Source organism: Choloepus didactylus, chromosome 4 (genome assembly GCF_015220235.1).
Source record: "Choloepus didactylus isolate mChoDid1 chromosome 4, mChoDid1.pri, whole genome shotgun sequence".
Lineage (NCBI taxonomy): Eukaryota > Metazoa > Chordata > Mammalia > Pilosa > Megalonychidae > Choloepus > Choloepus didactylus.
In genome coordinates this window covers 93,015,846-93,037,037 of record NC_051310.1, presented here as the reverse complement: position 1 = coordinate 93,037,037, position 21,192 = coordinate 93,015,846, and the positions used below count along the sequence as shown (strand labels likewise).

The 21,192-nt window shown below is 50.2% G+C and overlaps 1 protein-coding gene across 1 annotated transcript; it reads left to right on the top strand.

Moving 5' to 3' along the window:
• The first annotated feature begins 6,448 nt into the window (after positions 1–6,448).
• On the top strand, positions 6,449–20,727 carry IDH2 (isocitrate dehydrogenase (NADP(+)) 2). The gene is made up of 11 exons (XM_037833048.1): positions 6,449–6,642; positions 13,220–13,311; positions 14,221–14,386; positions 15,796–15,956; positions 16,037–16,180; positions 17,011–17,147; positions 17,318–17,469; positions 19,006–19,118; positions 19,293–19,390; positions 19,474–19,566; positions 19,999–20,727. The coding sequence occupies exons 1-11, from the start codon at positions 6,528–6,530 to the stop codon at positions 20,084–20,086; spliced, it is 1,359 nt and encodes a 452-aa protein (XP_037688976.1). The 5' UTR covers positions 6,449–6,527; the 3' UTR covers positions 20,087–20,727.
• The last annotated feature ends 465 nt before the right edge of the window (positions 20,728–21,192 follow it).

Genomic DNA, 21,192 nt, shown 5'->3' with positions numbered 1-21,192 from the left:
ATATAGGACTATACAACACAAAAAGTGAACCCAAATGTAAACTATGGACTATAGTTAATAGTACAATTATAATAATATTCTTTCATCAACCATAAACAAATGTACCACATTAATGCATGGCATTAATAATTGGGGGTGGGGAGGGTGGTATTTGGGAACTCCGTATTTTCTGCATGATTTTTCTGTAAACCTACAACTTCTTTAATAAAAAAACTTACATAAAAATTAAATCAAAAGTAATAGATGCTTTTTGAGTGAAGTACACCAGAAACCAAGGCAAACACTATAATGCCTCACCAATATGGACTAACTACAATGTGTAAACTCAGAACTGAATCTTAGAGCACAACCTAACAGGGAAATGTTTATAATTGTGCCTAAAAGTCTCCCCCTGAGTGCCTCTTTGTCCTGAGTGCCTCTTTGTTGCTCAGATGTGACCCTCTCTCTCTACATGGGACTGACTCCTAGAGATATAAATCTCCCTGGCAACATGGGCTATTACTCCCGGAAATGAATCTGGACCTGGCATTGTGGGATTGAGAACATCTTTTTGACCAAGAAGGGGATGTGAAATGAAACGAAATAAAGCCTCAGTGGCTGAGAGATTTCAAATGGAGTTGAGAGGTCACTCTGGTGGACACTGTTATGCACTGTTCTAGTTTGCTAGTGCTGCCAGAATGCAAAACACCAGAGATGGATTGGCTTTTATAAAAAGGGGTTTATTTGGTTACAGTCTTAAGGCCATAAAGTGTCCAAGGTAAACACATCAGCAATTGGGTACCTTCACTGGAGGATGGCCAATGGTGTCTGGAAAACCTCTGTTAGCTGGGAAGGCACGTGGCTGGCATCTGCTGCAAAGTTCTTGTTTCAAAATGGCTTTCTCCCAGGATGTTCCTCTCTAGGCTGCAGTTCCTCAAAAATGTCTCTCTTAGTTGCTCTTGGGGTGTTTGTCCTCTCTTAGCTTATCTGGAGCAAGAGTCTGCTTTCAACAGCGGTCTTCAAACTGTCTCTCATCTGCAGCTACTCTCTCAGCTTCTGTGCCTTCTTCGAAGTGTCCCTCTTGGCTGTAGCTCCTCTTCAAAATGTCAGTCTCAGCTGCACTGAATTCCTTCTGCTTGTCAGCTCATTTATATCGCTCCACCGATTTAATTTAGACCCACCCTGAATGGGTGGGGTAACACCTCCAATGGAAATTATCCAATCAGAGTCATCACCCACAGTTGGGTGGGGTGCATCTCCACAGAAACACCCTAATCCAAACGTTTGAACTTAACCCCCACTAATATGTCTGCCCCAGAAGACTGCATCAAAGAATATGGCTTTTTCTGGGGGACATAATACATTCAAACCAGCACATGCCCTATATAGATAACACATTTCAGGTTTTAATATATTGGAATAGCTAGAAGTAAATACCTGAAATTATCAAATTCCAACCCAGTAGCCTTGACTCTTGAAGATGATTGTATAACAGTGTAGCTTACAAGGGGTGACAGTGTGATTGTGAAAACCTTGTGGATCACAGTCCTTTTATCCAGTGTATGGATGGATGAGTAGAAGAATGTGGACAAAGACTGACTGAAAAATAGGGTGGAATGGGGGGGATGATTTGGGTGTTCTTTTTTACTTTTATTTCTTATTCTTACTCTGATTGTTTCAGGTGTAAGGAAAGTGGTAAAAAACAGATTGGGGTGATAAAGTCATAACTATATGATGGTACTATGAACAGTTGATTGTACACCATAGATGATTGTATGGTATGAATTTAATTAAAAAAAAAAAAGTAATAGATGCTTGTTATATAACATTCAAACCCCAAAGGATTGTACAAGTAAAAACTGAAAGTCCCCCAGAATCACTTCTCCCTCTTATACGTTGGTTTCTGTGCCTTCAATTTTTCATTTTTATATATTAAAACTTACATATATTAACTAAAATGGGATATATCTCTGCAATTTGTCATTTTTGGTTAATATATCATAGAACATCTTTCTATATCAGCAAACATGAACATTTAGGTCGTTCCTAATTTTTCTCTAGGACAGACAATGCTGCAGAGAACATCCTGTACTTAAGCCTCTGCATATTTTGGTGACTATTTCTATTTCTAGTCCTTAAAGGTGGAATGACTGGACTCAAGGGTATGTGCATTTTATAACAGGGTGGTCACTACTAATTGCCCTGCAAAGAGGTTGTACAAGCAACACATCCATCCCCCCATCCCCGGGAGACTGAGGTCCTCTCAGGCAGGGAACGTGCCCTCTTGTCCATCACAGGGTTACACCTTGCACGTCATAGTGTAACCAAGAAGTTAGCATTTAACAAATGATTATGACTACTGAATTATTACATAAATATTCTTTTTACCTTCTAGTGAATTAGAATAGCTAGAAGGAAGTACCTGAAAGTACTGAACTATAATCCAGTTGCCCTGATCTTTGATAATAATTGTATAACTATATAGCTTTCATCTTGTGACCCTGTGATTGTAAAAACTTGGTGACTGACCCTCACGTGTACTCCCTTTATCCATTTTTATTTTTCCACTTTAGAAACTTGTAATCACAAGGGCAACCCCCCTAATGCTAATGAGGGAGGAGGAACGTGAATCAGCTCAGAACTAACCATTGACTTGGTTCTAGCAGTTCCTCTCTTTCACATTTGTAAATTGTTTCTGCTTATACTTGCTATTGAAATAGTAATGACTCCATCTCCCCTTTTTTGAATCCATAAAAACCTTGACTGCCTTAGACTCAAGGAGACAGATTTTTAGGCCAATAGTTTATCTGATTCTTATCTGATTCTCCTACTTCGCACCTAGCAATAAACTTTTTGAAACCTGGTGTCTCAGAATTGGTTATTTGAGCGCATGGGGCAGAGAACCCATCGTTTTTGTCTGGTAATAATAGGAGCTCAGTAAATTGGCATGGAGCGGATGTGACTGAATGGATAATTTAGGCACCACCACCACCATCAGATCTCTTCTACGCCTGCAGGGGCCTATTTTAAGCATTTTATCTACATGAGCGTCAATCCTCACAACTACCTAAGGAGTAGGTACTGTTATTATTCCCATTTTGCAGATGAGAGAACTGAGGCTCAGAGAGGTTAACTTACTTGCCCAAAGCAACATTGACACGTAATCATACAAATGATTTCAGCAGACAGGGAGCAGCAATCTTTATCCTGCTGCCAACACAGTAATGTCTTATCTGGTTATTTTAATGCCTTTCAATCATTTCTCCTCTCCCTCACTCTGGATCTACAGTTTTATTAGGAAATTTTAGGAGTAACTTAAGCAACTGGAGAGAAACTTTTATGAAATGAAACATTACTTAAGAATCTTCCAAATTTCCTTTCTGAGCCCTGTCGTTGTTCATAGATCTATTTTATAAAGTTAAAATCATAGTAGTCTTATTTTGTGCTCTTTTTGGGCAGAGCCCGGCGGGAGGGGGGCATTGTTTACTTGCAGGATAACTCGGGTGTACAGTAATGCTGTGTCCCCTCCTCACCCCCAGTGCAGGCTTGAGAAGGTGGGTTTAGTCTTGGCCCCCAAGTATGAGTAGGGGTCTGGCCACGGGAAGTGGAAAGAGCCCACTAGATGGAGGCAAGGGAAGGTGCAAAGGTTCAGAGGTAGGGTCTGTCTGAAAGAATGGCTAAGTTCAGGGTTCTTGGGAAGGAGTAGACAAGAAGGTGGTAAAGGTGGTGAAAGCCATGGAACATTACGTTATTCGGATTTTATTGTATTAGGCAGTGGGGAGGTACTGCAGGTTTTTGAGCCACAGAGAAAGTAACCAGGGCTGTGCCTCAGGAAGACAGTGCTGGCAACAGCAGGAAGGGCAGATTGGGTGGGGGAGGGGGCAAGGCTGCTGGCAGGGAAATCAGTTTAGAGACTACCATAAATAGCTCTGCAATCAACACCTCCCACAACCCTCTCCTCCTCCCTACTTCCAGATTTCTAATAATGGCTTCGCCATTCTTCCAGCTCCAGGGATGGAAGTCTGAGTCACTCTGACTCCTCCTCCTGGCCTGCCCATGTGTCAGGCCCAACCTGGCTCAGGGACCCTGTCTCCCTTCCCTGAGGCTGATCCCCTATTCCCCAAGTTCCCCTATCCTCTGCTGCCAGATGTCAACCCTGCCCACAAATATATCACAACAGCTCTTGACACTGGAGGATTCCCTGCATGAAGAGCAAGTCCTTCACCTTTCCCAGCTGCCTGCCCAGCTTCCTCCCAGATCTTAGATGTCCCAGAAAAGCCAGCTTCATGGGGATTCTCCACAATCTATCCCATCAGAAGTGATTTTCCCTTTGTTGGATGCTTCACACTTCATCTAAACTCCTGTTGGGACACTTTCCTCTTGTGCCTGGGGTTGCAGTGACTGTAGATACCTACCTGGTTCCCAGAGGGTAAGGATTGAATGATATGCATCTTTGTGCCTCCACAATGAACTTGCATGTGATGAGACTCAATAACTAACTGGGGTTTGATTTAAAATCTGGAAGGGTGGCAGTTTCCAATTCCACTGACCTCAAACTGGAGGATCTAAGTCCCTTTCCTTTAAATACCATTTTTCTCTGCAGCAGCTTTCAGGGCTTATAGTTACCACCACCAGGAATTCCAAATAAGAGCAATAAATAGGGTCTCTCGTTTCCCTTGTCCCCTACTTGAAAGAACACTGGACTAGGAGCCAGGTATCTAGGTTCAAACTGGAGTTCTTTTACTTCCCAGTTGTGTGAGTTTGAGCAAGTGACCTAACCACTCTGAGCCAATGGAGCAGCCACTAGCTGCCTCACCAAATAGGTACTGACTATGGGGAAGGTTGGTATGGAGCTAGAGCTGCCCTAGTGGAGAACACCACGTGTCCCATCCCTCCCTCAGTGGGCAAAGGCAGGGTTCTGGATAACACTGAGGCTTTGGTACTGCTTCTTGTCCCTTGGGCCTCTGGGACCCCTGTCTACCAAGAAGAGGAGCAGGTGAGCCCCTGGGAGTGGGCAGCGGTCTGTATCAGGTGCCAGAAGCAATGTCCTTACCAGCATTTTAATAAGGCCGGTATGGATAGTTCCCACAAATAACTGATGGTTTGGAACAAAAGAATCCTCAGATGGCCCATTCTCCCACTTTATAGGTGTGGATACAAAGGCCCAGGTGCATGCTAATTCCTGGTTGGCCTGGAGGCCTCCGCTTGTGTTTCCGACAAGAGAATTGAGAACAAGATAAAAGAGATGACAGGTCCTTCTGGGACACGCTGCCAACACAGTAATGTCACATCTGATTATTTTAATGCCTTTCAATCATTTCTCCTCTCCCTGACTCTGGATCTACAGCCTTTGCCTGGGGCTTCACACTTTGGGGGGCCTCCAAAGCAGTCACTTGCCTGGGCCCAGTCTACTGTGGATCCCCTGGGCCAAAGCAGTACGGCTGCCTGGAGCGCTTTGAAATCACTAGTTCAAGGTCAGCTTCCTGGCCCAGCTCCATCTGGCAATGTTGACCGTGAGGCAGTTAAGGGGAGAGCTGGGAACACAGGGCAGAGAGAGCCAGCTTGTGTTTGGAGAGAATTCTGTGGCTGGGCAAGAGGGGGAGGGCTAGTTTCTCTAAATAACCCCCAGCTCCTCAGCTCCTGTTTTATTTCAAGAAACTGGGTGAAGACAAAGACTTGGGCTGTTTGTGGCAAAACTATCAGTATTGCCTTTTGAATGAAAACTGACAAAAACAGAACTTCGCCTCCTTAGGTGCAGAGCTTATTTACGGACAGGCTTGCATGACTAGAAATCTGGAATGGTATAAACATGGTCGTTATTTATGCAGCACGGAGAATGCCTCAAGCCTTTTACATGCATTATTTCACCCAAGTCTCCTGGCAGCCTGTTACTGTGTTAATTCCGATTTGGCAAGGAGAAAACCGACTGCAGTATGCAAAGTGACTTCAAGAACTCAAAGCTTGACCTTGTGGCGAGAGGCAGAAGAGTGAGCCTACACAACCTGTGGAGGGGATAGGTGGTCTGAGAGCAAAGTCGAACAGACTGAGGTGCCAGTGGTCTTACTTCAAAGAACTCGGAACCCGAACTTGGTTAATGCTCCTTAGCCCAAACTACGGGCTAAGGGCTTTGCTTTTGGGTGGCTTTAAGCTAATGTGTTAGCAACTGACACCCTGGTTTAAATGAGCATCCTGCAGTGAGGGGTGTGGCTTCGCGAGCGGCTCCCCGGATGCGCCACCTCCGCCCCCCGCTCCCCATTTACAGTGGGTCTCACCCGCCTCCAGCAGCCGTTAGGCTGGGACGCCCGCGGCGCCCAGTAAAGCACTGACTCGGTGGTCCCGCCCGGCGTCAGCGGCCGCGTGGCCCAGCGAGGTGCGGGGATCGGCCCTGGCCCCGCCTTCTCTCCTGCGAGGCCCAATGGGTGGCGGCCCTGTCAGCCCCGCCCCGGCCCTGCCTGGGCGGTCCGAGCCAGCCAGGCCCCGCGGCAGCCCGCCGCCAGCCAGCTTCGGGTGCCGGCCCGCGCTCGACCTTGCCTGTTCGCCCGCTCGGGATGGCCGGCTACCTGCGGGTCGTGCGTTCGCTCTGCGGAGCCTCCGGTTCTGGGCCGGCCTGGGTGCCGGCGGCCCTGACCGCCCCGAACTTTCAGGAGCAGCCGCGGCGCCACTGTGAGTGCTGCGCAGAGGGTCGCCCAGCGCCGCGACGTGGCAGTTGCCCGGGTGGGGGCCGGGGGTGCTCGCCGCCGGGCCGGGCACACAGAGGGTCGGGGGGCGGCCTGGTTCCGCGCACCCCCTGCCGCGCGCTTCTGGGCCGCGCCACAAGGCGCAGGGGTGGGGAGTTGAAGGACGGTGGCAACTGGTGGCCCGGGCAACGCCGGGCCCGGCCCTGCGGCCCTGCGCGGGGAAGGTGTCTTGTCCCTGGGACGGGGTGTTGGGGTGATGCGGCCCGGGGGGTATCCGGCCGCCCTGCGACCCTGGAGGGAGGCAGGCAGGCATCTGAGGGGGACCGAACATTGTCTGCTTCCCTAGCAAGAGGGGAGGTCGCGGCGCGGTCCTTTCTCAGACAAAGCGGGGAGTGGGGAGGCATCCACTTCCCCTTCCTTTTCAGCCAGGCATGCTCATGACTGGGCCAACGTCACCTATTTTTGGAGCCTTTTCCGCGACAGCTGTAGAAGCGTCCTTTTTATTTTTTATTTTCCCCTTTTGTATGCCCCCCCCCCTTTCTCCTTTGTCGCCTCACTTGAGGCTCCATCTTTCAGCCTCTTTCCGGCTTGACCTGCCTTTTCTTGCCATCTGGTCCCTGCTCTGCTGGATGGCCCTACCCGGCTCGGTGGCCCTGCTGGGTTCACCTGCAGTGAGATCTGCAGCCGGGGCAAAATGTCACTTTCCTGAATCGTTCCCACAGCTTCTGAGGTACCCTTACCTTTCTGCCTAGGAGAGGAGACAAGAGTGGGTCATAATAAGTCAGAGCCTCTGTTAGGAGTGCAGGCTCTGGCCTGGCAGGAGGGCATGGGCCTGCCCCTCATCTTGGCTTCCTGCCAGCTCCCAAAGGCTGGGAACAATATAGGTCCCTTAGCCCTGCCTGATGCCTGTTGCTAGGTAAGTCCCTCTCCAGGACCTGGCCAAGAGCCCTTGGGGTGAGCCAAGGGAGTTTGTAAGAGGGGGTGGAGCCCCAGTTCTGGGTAAAGTCAGAGAAGGTAATCTTTAACCCAGTGTGAGAGCAGCTGACCAGAGCTGAGGGGCGGGGAGGAGGGGGTAGGGCTTGGGTCCCAGCCCTGTGTGCCAAGGAGAAAGGGGTATTTCTGCTTTTGTACTTCTGGAATCTGCCTCTAATGGGTCTACCCTATGATTCCAAGATGCCAATTAAGTGGCACCAAGCCCCAAACAAGGATTCCTATATGGCACCACTTTAAGCATAAAACGGTAGAAGTTAGATACGTTCTCCAGTTCTCCCTTGTTTTCTTCATTGATTGTAAAAAACAAACAAACAAAAAACAAAAAAACCACACCTTTTAGGACCTGAATTTTGATACACATAAGGAGCAGTCAGTCACACGTCTTCCAGAAGTCCCCATTCACCAAGTGAGTTATTGGGGAAAAGGCCTGGTGTTTTCAGTTGGACATTAGGCCATACCAGCTGTGACCTCTGCAAACTTGTTACCTGGCAGTGCTGCTGGGGACAGAATACTTGGCACTTCCCTTGATGACACAGGCTGAAACACTTCTGTGTTTCTGCTGCCATGTTTATTACCACACATGTCTTTCTAGCTTTGCAACATGATAGGCCTCCAGTGACTGCTGGTGGAGGTTCTGATAAATTAGATGTTGGAGAAGTGAGGGCGGCCTCTGCCCATCCACATGCAATGGGAGAATTATCTAGTCTTCCTTTACTCCACTCCTATCCAGGAGACTTCTGAATTTTCTTACCCTGCTCCTTAACTTTTCACATCTTCTTGATAGCTTGCCTGCACTCTTAGATTCCAGGGCAAATTATTTAATAACCTTTCAGAGTTTTGCAGACCCATCTGTGGAGTTGTTATCTGGTCTCCACTGAGCCTTGTTTCAACCACACCAGATCAAACCCCACCAAAGCTGTTTTGGGTGGTCATGTTACTCAGTAGGTTTTGAAGAAAACACCTCTGGAAACCTTGGGGACTGCCTCAAAATCCTCTGTGAGGTTGAGGTCTTGGGGCCTGATTGCATTCAGGGTGGGAAGTGCTAGAAATTGCTCTAGGAGCCATTGCCCTGGTTTACATTTCTATAACCCCACTGTCCCCCCCACCCACCCCAGTTAAAAAATGCTGGCAGATTGCCAAATATGAATGCACTCTAGTTTATAAGCTTCTTGAGGACAGGGAACCTGTCACCTGGCAGAGATGCCACTGTGTCAATTTGTGATGGTCTGTAGTGAATCGGGCACAGTCTGAGGGTCAGAACCAATGGGCCTCTGAATGGTAGGAAGCACCCAGGAGGGTGGGAGGGCAGGGCAGAGGGCACAGCCATGGAAACAGATCTTCAACAAATATTGTGTGCCTTCTAGGTGCCAGGCATTGTGCTATGGATAGAACCTGGAATAAAGCTGCTGAAGATTTCTGCCTTAAAGGAGCTTAAATTCTGATAAACAAGATGCTAGTTGATTAAATAGTATGATGCATGGTTATGAGCTCAGGAGGACAGATAAGGAAAGTAGATGTGTGTGTGTGTGAATTTTGGATAGGGTAGCCTGAAAAGGCCTCACTGAGATGGTGAATAAAGCTCTGAGGGAGGCAAGGAAGCAAGCCATTTAGTTAGCAGGGGAAGAGCCTTCCTGGCAGAGGGAACTGTGGGAGAAAGGCTGGGAGGTAAGTGCACCTTTGTGTGTTGGATGAGCTGGGGACTTTGCGGTGGGAAGAGTGGTAGGAGATGAGGTCAGCGCTGGGGCCACGGAGGGCTTGGAAGCCTCTTTTGAGGACTTTGCCCTTTGGTGTGAAAGGGGAGGCTTTGCAGGGTTTCAAGAGGAGTGCCATGAATGGATTTGCATTTTAACAGGAGCCCTGGCCCCAAGGACCTGTTAGGAGGCTTTTGTAACACTGGTAAGAGATGATGACTGCTTGGCCCTGGGAGACGGAGCACATGGGGTAGTGAAAAGTGGTTGGGTTCTAGATGTATTTCAGAGAAAGAACTGATAGGATTTTTGATGGTGTGGATGTGGGTGTGAGAAAAAGGAGTGAAGGATGACGCCAAGGAAAAGTTTCTTCCTTGGGAATGTGGGGCTTCAGCCAACTTTCTGATCCTTTGCAGGGATAGGGGGCTGAGCAGCCTCCTTGCCTAGAGCCGAGAGCCACATGGATGGGAAGGTTGGGGTGGGGTGGGAGGAGCAGTCCTCTGGGGAGGGATCTCCAGCTTCCAACTGGCAGCAGCAGGCAGATCCAAAAACCCGGGACAGGTTTTGAAATCCTTACTCGGTATTGGGTGCTGGGAGCCCCACACAGTGAAGGAGGGTGGGTGTATGGGGCCTTTGCGATGGGTGTAATTCCATCCTGCCCTCTTGCCAAGAGGACAGTGTTTATGCAGTGTGTCATCAGGAGATTCATGGTGGCTGCCACTTTGGAAGCTTTCAGGGGGCCTGGCTGCTGCTCCTTGGATTTTGGGTTGCTTGCCACAGTTCTTCTCCCTGGGCAGGAGCAGGGGACAGCATGTCTCCACTGTAAACTGAACAGTAGACAGGGGTCTTAAACGCCAATGCCCTGGACCCTCTTTGCCAGTGAGTGCCAGCACAGTGTGGCGGGAGCAGTTCATTCTTCAAGAGAGGCTGGATATCAAGATATTTAGATAAAATCTCCTGATTTCTAAACTAGGGTCACCAATGAGCATTCAGAAAACAAAACAAAAACAGTACCTGGACCAAACAAAACAAGTCTCTGCTGGCTTTGGCTCACGTTTCCTTTTCCCAGATCCTCTGGGAAGTTTGCTTGCAGGGAGGTCTTGGCACTTGTGACTTTTGTAACAGAGCTGCTTGCCCTTCCACACTCACAGCTGTGTTTTAGCCATTTCTGATTCTCTACGGAGGAGGCACGTAGCACCTGAATGTTGAATAAATGAGTAGACTGGGTGGTTTCTGAGGGTTTGACATCTGCACACCTGGGAGGACCATCAGCTCTGGTCTTCACTTGGAACTTCCCCTTGGAGGAGGGGTGGCAACTACAGCCCACAGGCTGTTGTGCCTGGAGTTCAAAACCGGTGGAGCCCAGGTTGAGGCTTAAACCTCTAGTACTGGCCCCCAAATGATTCCCTCCTTAGGGGTTCTGATTATGTTGGTTCAAACATTTTTAATTGATTAGCTATCATCAAATCAATGCATAAGAGATGTTCCTCAAATTAAGCCAGTTCTGCAGTTACTGCAGACTTCCTGCAGGTTCTAATGCTTTTCCCACTCAAGCTTTCGACCAGAAAAGTGAAGGAATTTTGTGGCTTGGGTTCAAATCTTCATCTCTTCTTGGGGAGGGCAGCAGAATAGTGACAGCAGTGTCCACCTTTTTATTCTCTAGGGAATGAGAAATTTCCAGTCTGTGCTTGCTTTCCCTTTCTCTACGTCTCATCCACAAGGGCTTCTAGAAGCAGGACTTGAGCAAGGGTTGGATGGCTCAGTTGGATGCTGCCTCTGACACAAGCTAAACTCCCCGGGTCTCATTTTTTTCCCCTAAATGATCTCTAAGATTCTATTTAGATTAAACAGATAAACAAACAGCAACAAAAAAACAACTTCCTGGATTGGATCTAATAATGGAGGAGAAAATGCCCAAAGGGTCATTAATGGGACATGGAAAAAATTGGAATATAGACCAAAAGCTTTTTTTTTTTAAATTCTTGAACTTGGTAACTGTATTTAAGGTGTTTACATAAGTGAATGTTCTTGTTCTTAGGAAGTATACATAGAAGTATCACATGTTCAAGGAGCATGATGTATATAGTCTACTCTTAGAGGTTAGAAAATAGATAGGTGATAGAATGATATGGCAAATGGCAAATGTTAAAAAAGTGGTGGATCTGGGTGGGGAGTATGTTAAAGTTTTCTGTATGGGTTTTATATTATTTTTACAACTGTCCTGTGAGTTTGAAATTCTTTCAAAATAAAACTTAAAAAAAAAATCTGTTTCCACATCTTTGGACACTGAGCTGTTTTGCTGCACTTAAGTTAATCTTTTCCTTAGTGATGCGAGGATGTCATCACAAGTGATAGCTGTGGTGTGTGTTGTTGCAGGACAGTGATAGGTTTGCGGTCTCTTGGGCTATAGTCACCTTTGTTTTAAATGTGCCTAGATGGCCATGCTTATTTTAGTTTCTAGGTCTGTTTCGTAAGCTTCGGTTTCCTTCCTTTCTGTCAACCTAGCAGATATCTGTCACTTCTTCCAGCTGTCAGTGTTTTTGACTGAACATCCTCTACATTTCTGATTTGCTGTGTCTAATCTAGGGTGACGTTGGAAGACACATAACTACATTTGTAAGGAGTGGGTGTAATATAAGAGTAAATGGGCTCTAAGAGAGGGCTGAAGAGGGCTCAGCCGTCCTGTCCTCACCTGGGTCCCCAGAATTGGGTGAGGTTTCCTGATGACTGAGGCCCAGCCGGGTTAGGTGTCACTGTAGATCTTGTCCTACCCTGCAGCTGCTGCTACTTCTCAGGCAAGTGGGCAGTGTTTGGGTGCCCCCCACTACTGCAGGCCAAGGGGCAACAAGCCTTGTCCAAGGTAGCTTCATGTAACTGGACTGATTACTTTCTTGAATTTTCTACTTCCCTGGCAGTTGATTTTTCTTAGGGTTCAGACCTTCCTTAAAGAGCCTCCCAGTGCTCCTGTTTCATCCCCTCCAGCGTCTCCCTGGGTCCCACTCATGGAGTCCTTTGATGCTTCTCTGACAGGGACAGACCAGACCTGAGCTGGTTGAGATCAGGGACTCCAAGTTCGATTTGCAGATGCCATAAGCCTGTCCCTCCCAACTGTCCTTACCATTGAGTAAGGTCTGACTGATCCTCCTGGCTCTGCCATTTTCAAGCTGTTTAACCTTGGGCAGTGAGCCAGGAACCTCTCTCAGCCTGGTTTTACCAAAGTTTTAAAAGGGTGATAATGATTTATCCCTTAGAGGGTTGTTTTAGGGATTAAATGGAATCATGTTAGTAAAAGGGTATGGTGCAATATCCAGCATATAGTAGGTACTCAGCATGTACCTGTCTCATTTCGCTGATAATTCCCTTCAAGTTAGTCGGGGCTCTCAGGTTGCAAGCAACAGACAGAGTTAGTGACTGGCTAACTTTGAGAGGAACTTATTGGAAAGACATGGAATAAAATTGCAGGGAAATTCATAGAATTGCAGGGAATACTAAAGAAGTGAGTCTTGGACAAGATGGAGAGTCTAGACTGCCCTGGGGAACTGGGTGGCAGGAGCGCGCCCTGCTGCTGGACAAGTCTTCCCAGCTTCTTATTCTCATTGGTCTCCTCTGCCTTCAGGTTCCAGGGGAAGAGCATCTGAATGGCCAGGGGAGGGCAGGGCATCTTTCTGGCTAGTCCTACCTGGCCATACTTAACAGGGGAGACAGGTTCCCCAAGCCAGAGAGCTGCTCCTGAAGAAGGGGAGTGGATGCTGGGCAGCTGGGACTGTGGCTGCCCACCACTCCCTCCGTGGTGAAAGGCGGGTCTGGTCAGGGTCCTGGGAGGAGTGGGGCTTCCCACCAACCTCCTCAGAAGCATGATGTGCTATGTGTGCCGGGCTCCAGATGCCGACAAGAGGATCAAGGTGGCAAAGCCGGTGGTGGAGATGGATGGCGATGAGATGACCCACATTATCTGGCAATTCATCAAGGAGAAGGTAGTTGCCCTTCCTGAAGTGGGTAGCTCTCCAGATGGGCTGGCCAAGCCCAGTTTTCCAATCCAGCACAGGTCTTCCGGGTCCCCCTTGGGGTACCCTGGTGAGCAGTCATGTTTCTCTCCAACTGCCCACCCTTCTTTTGTGTCCAGACCACTAACAATTCTTAACGATGTAAGGCAGGGCTTGCCCGAGCCGTCTGTATCTCAGGCTGGTCATGGTGCCAAAGCTTGCATGTTTTAAAACATTTGAGCAGGTTCAAGGCTGACCCTGTAATCATACCCTTCTCGATCCCCTACATTCTGATGCACTTCCCTGTGTGGGAGTGAAAGTGGAGCAGGGCTCGTACTCAGGCAGTGTCACAGCCTGCAGCTTCGGGGAGTCCCCAGGGCAGATGGTTCCCAGGGTGGCTGCTTGGCTTCTCCAAAGTTGCTGCAGTCTGGAGTATGCCCAGGAGAGCGGGTTGCCTGTTCAAAGACCCCCGCATCATGTGTATGTCCATGGGAGGAGGGTTGAGAACTGCCACTTGTGCTTGTAAAGGCTTCAAAGTGCTTGGGGGAGAAGAGGGAACCCACTGTATAGAGAAATCTAGATGCACTTGGAGTTTGGCTGGGTCGATGGACCATGGCGGGGGGCAGGTGGTCCATGCTAGCGGCATTATCCTCTGAGGGGCTGGGGCCTGGTCTGCTGACTTCCCTCCAGAGCCCAAGCCTCCTGCCAGCCTGGCCTGGCTCCACTGAGGAATGGCCAACTCCAGCCCTCAGCCATGCTGCCTCCTCCGCTGGCCTTTCCTTGTCCCTATCCTGGCTGGGTATCTCCACAGTCCACAGATTCCTCTTCATGCCCCTGGGTGTCCTGCCCCTGAATCACAGTCCTCTGGGCTGATGTCTTGCCCTGGCCATCTGTCCCTAGCTCATTCTGCCCCATGTGGATGTCCAGCTCAAGTATTTCGATCTTGGGCTCCCAAACCGTGACCAGACCAATGACCAGGTCACCGTCGACTCTGCGTTGGCCACCCAGAAGTACAGTGTGGCTGTCAAGTGTGCCACCATCACTCCTGACGAGGCCCGTGTGGAAGGTGCAAGGGCGTGCATGTGGGTGGGCTGGGGCGGGTCATGAGCTCTACCTACTGGCCTCTCCAGACTTGTATCATGTGAGTATCTGGCCATGTTGGGACTGGTTGGGGAGTGGGGAGGAGGGGAGCCCCTGGAGCTGAGGCAACAGGTGCTTTCCTGAGCCAAACTTCTCTTGGGGCTGGGGGTGGGTGGGTGGGGACCATGGCATGACCTCAGTCCCCCCTTGCATGTCCAGACTGCTAGACAGCAGACCTTCTGTGGTCACTAGAGATGAAGTTGAGGGAGGGTGGTTAAGGGGCTGGCCTAAGATTCCACAGTTAAGTTGTGGCCAAGCTGAGACTAGAATCCATGTGTCCTTCCTCGGCTGTGCCCTGTGGCCCTGACCAGTGATGGATGTCATCAGGACCAGGATGAGGAGGAAGAAGATGATACTGTCACAGTGGTGATGGCTTCTTTGGGCAGCCCACCTTGCTGGCCTCCAAGACTATTTTGTAGGCAGGTTTATAGACTGTGGGGCCATCTCTGTCCTGTCCAGAGGAGAGTGGTGTATTGGGTCTGTATCCTTCAGAGCCTCAGAAGCCTCCAGGGAACATTGCTAGTGCCTCCTGCCACCATCTTGGCATCTTAGGCCTGACTTCCCTGCTCTGGTGGCATGGAGGGACTCCACAGGGGTGCCCCTGCCAGGCTTAGACTGGCCACTGGTCCTGGTTCTGCTCTCATGGTTTTCCATGAAATGGTACCAGTGTGTGAATAATGCACATCGCAGGGGCCAGGTTTAGGTAATTCAAGAAAGGATGGTTTTAGAGTTTCCAGAACCCTCTCTTCTTGGTCCACCAGCTGCAGTATGAGGGAGCTAGAAGGGAGTTTTCAAGGCACAGCATCTCCAAATTTTCCAGGCTTCCTCCAGTCCTTCTAGGTTATACCTGACCTTAGGGTATTGCAAGCCCTGGGTCCTCTTCCAGCCTGAGCATCTGAAGTGAGGTAGTGGCAGTGTGTGGTCAGGGTTCATCAGACGAGCCCTTTTCTCAGATTGAGCTATGCCCAAGTATCGTGAGGATACGAGTAGCCCACAGAGCACCTCACATGTGCCAGGCTCTTTTCTAAGCACTTTACACTTTAGCACATTTAAGCCTCACAGAAACCCAGTAGCCTGGATATTTTATCAATAACTTAACAGTTGAGGCTAACCCACTTGTGTAAGGCTCACAGTGAGACGTGGCAGAGCTAGGACTTGAACCCAGGACATTTGATTCCTAAGCCCACATATTTACATATTTACACTTTAGACTCTGCTGCCTCCCCATGATGGATTTTAGAACCTCTGTCTGGCTGCACTGTTGCCCAGGGTTTAAGCCTGGCTGGAAGTTGGTAGGGGCCCTGCAGTGTGCCCACTTTGTCTCTGTCCCCACAGAGTTCAAACTGAAGAAGATGTGGAAGAGTCCCAACGGGACCATCCGGAACATCCTCGGGGGGACCGTCTTCCGGGAGCCCATTCTGTGCAGAAACATTCCACGCCTTGTCCCCGGCTGGATCAAGCCCATCACCATTGGCCGGCATGCCCACGGCGACCAGGTAGGTCGTGGCAGGAGATGGGCCCCCTGACCTGGGACCTGTGTCCGCAGCCCTCAATCTGAGCCATCCTCTCTTTGCAGTACAAGGCCACAGACTTTGTGGCTGACCGGGCAGGCACGTTCAAGATGGTCTTCAGCCCGAAGGATGGCAGCAGTGCCAAGGAGTGGGAGGTGTACAACTTCCCTGCTGGCGGCGTGGGCATGGGCATGTACAACACCGATGAGGTCAGGGTCCTGGGCTCCCTCCTCCCCAGCCCACCCCTCAGTCTCCGGGCAGGGGTGGGGATTGTCCTGACCATTCTTCTATCAGGGGCCTGAGGAAGGTCTGAGGACTGAGCAGAGGCATCCCGGATATGAGTAAGGGGACCCTGCAGTGGGCCCAGAGTAGAGTGGGGCTGTCGGATTCCTGCTTAGCCAGAGGCTCCCCAAGTTCTTGTTTTTGTTCTCGGATGTACCCTCAGGGCCTTGGTGCATGTGTTCGTCAGGACTCTTGGCTAAAGCAAACTGGTTTCTTCCCCTCCCTGTTCACCAGCTCTCTGCTTTCCTTTTCTCTGTGTTGGCCTCATTCTCAGGCCATGAGATGGCAGAAATGGGCACCATGGCCTCAGGCTCATCTGCCAGTTAGCTACCCCATCAGCTTCTTTGCTCATAGTTCCGCAAAAGGCCCAGGCTCGGGTCACATGATACTCTCTAAGCCAATTGTTGAGGCCTGGGGAGGAAGGGCTAATTGATAAGCAGGGTCAACCCTAGAGGTCAGTGGGTGGGGCTGGGGGAATTAGCCCCACCCCAACCTTAAGGTCTAAGAATGGGGAGGGGTTGTAGCCTTCCAAAGCAAAGCTGGGGAGCTGCTTATTCCCAGAAGCTGGGGGGAAAGAAGCTGGGCCAACAGAAATGACAGATCTGTATACCACAAGTAGTTAACACAGAATACCTGGGAAGACCCTGTGGAGGGTAGGATGCCATTCCTGGGGGCCTGGGCCTGGCCGTGGGGGACAGGGGAGAGCTGGTAGTGCCCAGGATGGGGGACCATGCCAGGGACCTCTCTCTCCCTGCAGTCCATCTCGGGTTTTGCGCATAGCTGCTTCCAGTACTCCATCCAGAAGAAGTGGCCACTGTATATGAGCACCAAGAACACCATTCTGAAAGCCTATGACGGGCGCTTTAAGGACATCTTCCAGGAGATCTTTGACAAGTAACAGCCCCTCCCTTTGCTGCTTCACAGCCCTTCCTTCCCCTTTCTACCCCCATCCTACCAGGGGAGGTCTGTGTCCCACTACATTTGGCTCAGCACTGAGGTTTGGGGAGGGACCCCAACCTGCTAGCCTCCTGTCCCTTCCCCACAACAAGCCCTTTTGCTCCCAGGCACTATAAGACTGAGTTTGACAAGAATAAGATCTGGTATGAGCACCGGCTCATTGACGACATGGTGGCTCAGGTTCTCAAGTCTTCAGGCGGCTTCGTGTGGGCCTGCAAGAACTACGATGGAGATGTGCAGTCAGACATCCTGGCCCAGGGTATGCTAAGAGGAGCTACTCCTTCTGGGGAAGGACTGTTGGTCTTCTCTGGCTGGGAGAAGTTTCAAACCCTTGCAGTAGAAACCTTCTCTGGTACAGCAGCAGGGCTAGGGACTGCCTGCTCATTGTAGGGTCCCCTGTGGACAGCAGGGGGCAGGGCTCTATGGCAGATGAGTGAGGGAGGACCACAAACTAGGTTTGGACTGGTGCATTACCAAGGCTGCCATTACAGAGAAAGGAGGACACAGGAATTCCAATCCTAAAGGGTTAGGTATGTTGGTCCTGAGGTTCTTGTCTGTGAAGGGGCCAGTAATTGTCTTTGGCTCTAGGATTGGAGCCAAAGCTGTGGGAAGGACTCAGTAAGAAAATGGGATCTAGCAGGACTGAGTGCTCTTTAAATTACAGAGGAATTCTTTTTGCACAGTAAACCTTATGGATGTATGAGAAAATCAGGGAAGATGACAACCCAAATCCTAGAGCGTCCCAAAAGATAAATTGGATTGCAGCAGAAAACATGGGTGAGGGCATATGATAACATTAAGAAAAAGCCCAGTTGTGTTGGGAACGAGAGCAGGGAAGTGAGAATGGTAACAGGTAAGGCAATGGGGATGAAAGAGAAACACAAAGTTCCATGAGGTGGGATGAGGCAAAGGTCCCGATAAGAAGAAAAGTGAAACCAGTTGTGATGAAAAGCAGAGGGTCTTGATGCTTTATGAAAAACCTCTGGCTTTACTGTAAAACGTTCAGTGGTGAGCCTCTCACTGGAACACTAGCCATCCAGGATGGAAGGAAGGAGAGCCAGAGCAGAGGCGGAAAAGCCTAGCAATGAACCTGAAGTCTATAAGGAATTGGTTGAGCGTGAAGGCCCAGTTGAAGGGCCCCCCTTCTCCCAGCAAAGATTCTTAGACAAATAATTTTCCTATAGAAGTTGCTTACTTTTTCTTTCTTGGGCCTCCACCATCCTTATTTTGGTGCTGTGGGGTTCTTTCATTGCCCAGGAGTCTTGACAACATGAAAGGTCACTCGAGTTGTCCCCCCACCACCACCCCAGCTTTTTTTTTAAGGAAAAAATATAACATTTGAATCTGGGAAATTTTGGAAATTAATCACAAAGCCATTACTGTCAAGAGACCTAAAAGACTAGCAGATAAAATGATCGCTGTGAACTAACTGGCAGCAGGCCTTGTTCTTTTTTTCTTTCTGCTGAAAAGAGCCTCCCGCTTGGGAGTGAGGCTGGTGGGCAGCTCTGGGGGTGTCCAGCTCTGGAAGTCTTCAGGCTCTGGGGTGCCTGGAAGGGGGCACAGGTATATAATGCAGTGCTGATGATAGTCACCATCGAGTGCTCCTTGGCCTGTGCTGGGTCCCGGGGACCCATGATAAGGGAGGACAAGGTTGAGGCAATCCCTGTTCTCCCAGTTACGGTGGGGGTGGGGGGTGGAGACAGGAGCTGAGGCAGCTGCATTACCAGGTGAGGCGGGCAGCAGGGCTCAGCCCGCCCGAGAGGTCAGAGATGAGGAGGGTCTTTCTGCCCTGCAGGCTTTGGCTCCCTTGGCCTGATGACCTCTGTGCTGGTCTGCCCGGATGGGAAGACCATCGAGGCAGAGGCTGCTCATGGGACGGTCACCCGCCACTACCGGGAGCACCAAAAGGTGAGTTTGTGGACCAAGGCCCAAAGCCCAGTGCCTGCCTGGCCCAGGGGCCCAAAGCCTAGGCCCTGAGAACTAGGAGGACGATTGGGGCTCTTAGTCTATGGATGGGCAGCTGTGTCCAGGTGGCCCCTTGGCCAGCTGGGCTCTTGATCCCCCATGGCCCCTGCTCCCCAGGGCCGGCCTACCAGCACCAACCCTATCGCCAGCATCTTTGCCTGGACACGTGGCCTGGAGCACCGAGGGAAGCTGGACGGGAACCAGGACCTCATCAGGTGAGCACAGAGCCAGTGGTATGAGCAGGTTCCAGGCCTTTGCTCTGCCCAGCTGGGGCCTCACTCTTTTCCGTCCCCTACAGGTTCGCCCAGTCTCTGGAGAAGGTGTGCGTTGAGACAGTGGAGAGCGGAGCCATGACCAAGGACCTGGCAGGTTGCATCCATGGCCTCAGCAAGTATGTGGCCCCAGGTTGAGGGCAAGGCTGGGTGGGAAGAAGCTGGGACCCCCTCTTGGAGGCCCTTTCTGCACCTGGAGCAGGAGAGATGCAAAGCTGACAAGGATGGCTTGGTCGAGCCTCCCCCAACCAGGCCCAGGCTGTTTGTCCCCATCCTGGCTGCTGGCTACTTGGAGCCTTTTCCATTCCCTTCCACTCCCTCCCCCAGCTTCTCCCAGGAGAGCTTGTGCCGTTTCCCAGTCCCCTGGAAAAGCGTTGACAGCCACTTCCAGATTCCTGATGAATAGGCTGAGGCCCTCTGGCCATGGGCTTTTGGCAGTGGTCTATAGGCAGTCTCTGGCTGGTAGCCTGGGTGGGCCCCTCCTGGAGTGGGCCGACACTCCTGGTGGGGCCTGGAGCCACCCCGTGATGGTAATGGGGTTCTCTCGGCAGTGTGAAGCTGAATGAGCACTTCCTGAACACCACGGACTTCCTGGACGCCATCAAGAGTAACCTGGACAAGGCGCTGGGCAAGCAGTAGGAGGTGTGGGAACCAGTGCCGAGGTGGACCTGACGAAGCCAGGCAGGCAGCAGGCCTGGGCCCTCCTGACTTGCGGCCCCACTCCTGGAGCCTGGCCAGGGGACATTTTTTATAAGCAAGATGTTTTTAAAAGTGTCTGTTTCCCCTCATGGTGTCATGAGGCGGGAACAGCGTGTTTTACCTCAGCCAGTCGGTATGTTTTGCATACTGTAATTTATATTTTGCCCTTGGAACACATGGTGCCATATTTAGCTACTAAAAAGCTCTTCACGAAACTGTCTGCTGTGTGTGTCCCTGAGGGGAAGGCAGCTAGGGCGAGGAGGCAGAGCTGGTAGAGAGATGGACAGGAGTGCCTCGGCCACAGCAGCCGTTCCTAGGCCCCGTCCAGCCGAGGGGCCACCACAGGCAGAGGGGATTCTCTTCCTGCTTCTGCAAGAAGCAGCTAGAGGAGCCACTGGCACTCAAGACACAGGCCTGTTGATTCCCTGGAATTTTCTAGCATGGCCCAGTCCCTATGTCCTATTATCCATTTTGAGACTATATCACCCTCCCAATAGATTGTTTTTTGTTGTAGGTTTTAACCTTCTAAATACTTCTAGACCCCTGTATTTGCCTGTACTAAAAACTGTTCCTACCCAGCATCTGCTTTGCATTTCTCATATCCATGGCTGTATGGGGCTTTGCCAGGTGTGTGTAAGTATAGATGGGAGGGCGGGGGTTTGCATGGAGTCTAGGCCAGTGGTTCCCAAACTTGGGTTCATTTTCACCATTCTGAGGCAAAGATTTAAGATATGGTTAAAATTAGCTGTAAAGCTAAATTTATCCCATTTAAAGGACTGTCCTTTATGCAGGGATTATATTCTACTTTGTGTTGTTGAAATGTCCTGGGGAAGAGCTGTGCAAGTTTACTTGATAGAATAAATACTTGGCCACCCTAAATCCCTTTCCCAAATAGTGGGGGGCCTCTCTCTGCTCATGAAACCCAGTAGTTGGGAACTACCACTGTCGACCCCTCTGTCACTTTGGGCTGGGCCGTTGGATCTGCTTGGTCCCGTTTTAGGACCACTCCTGCTCAGCCATCCCAGCTGACTCCCAGGGCTTTAGGA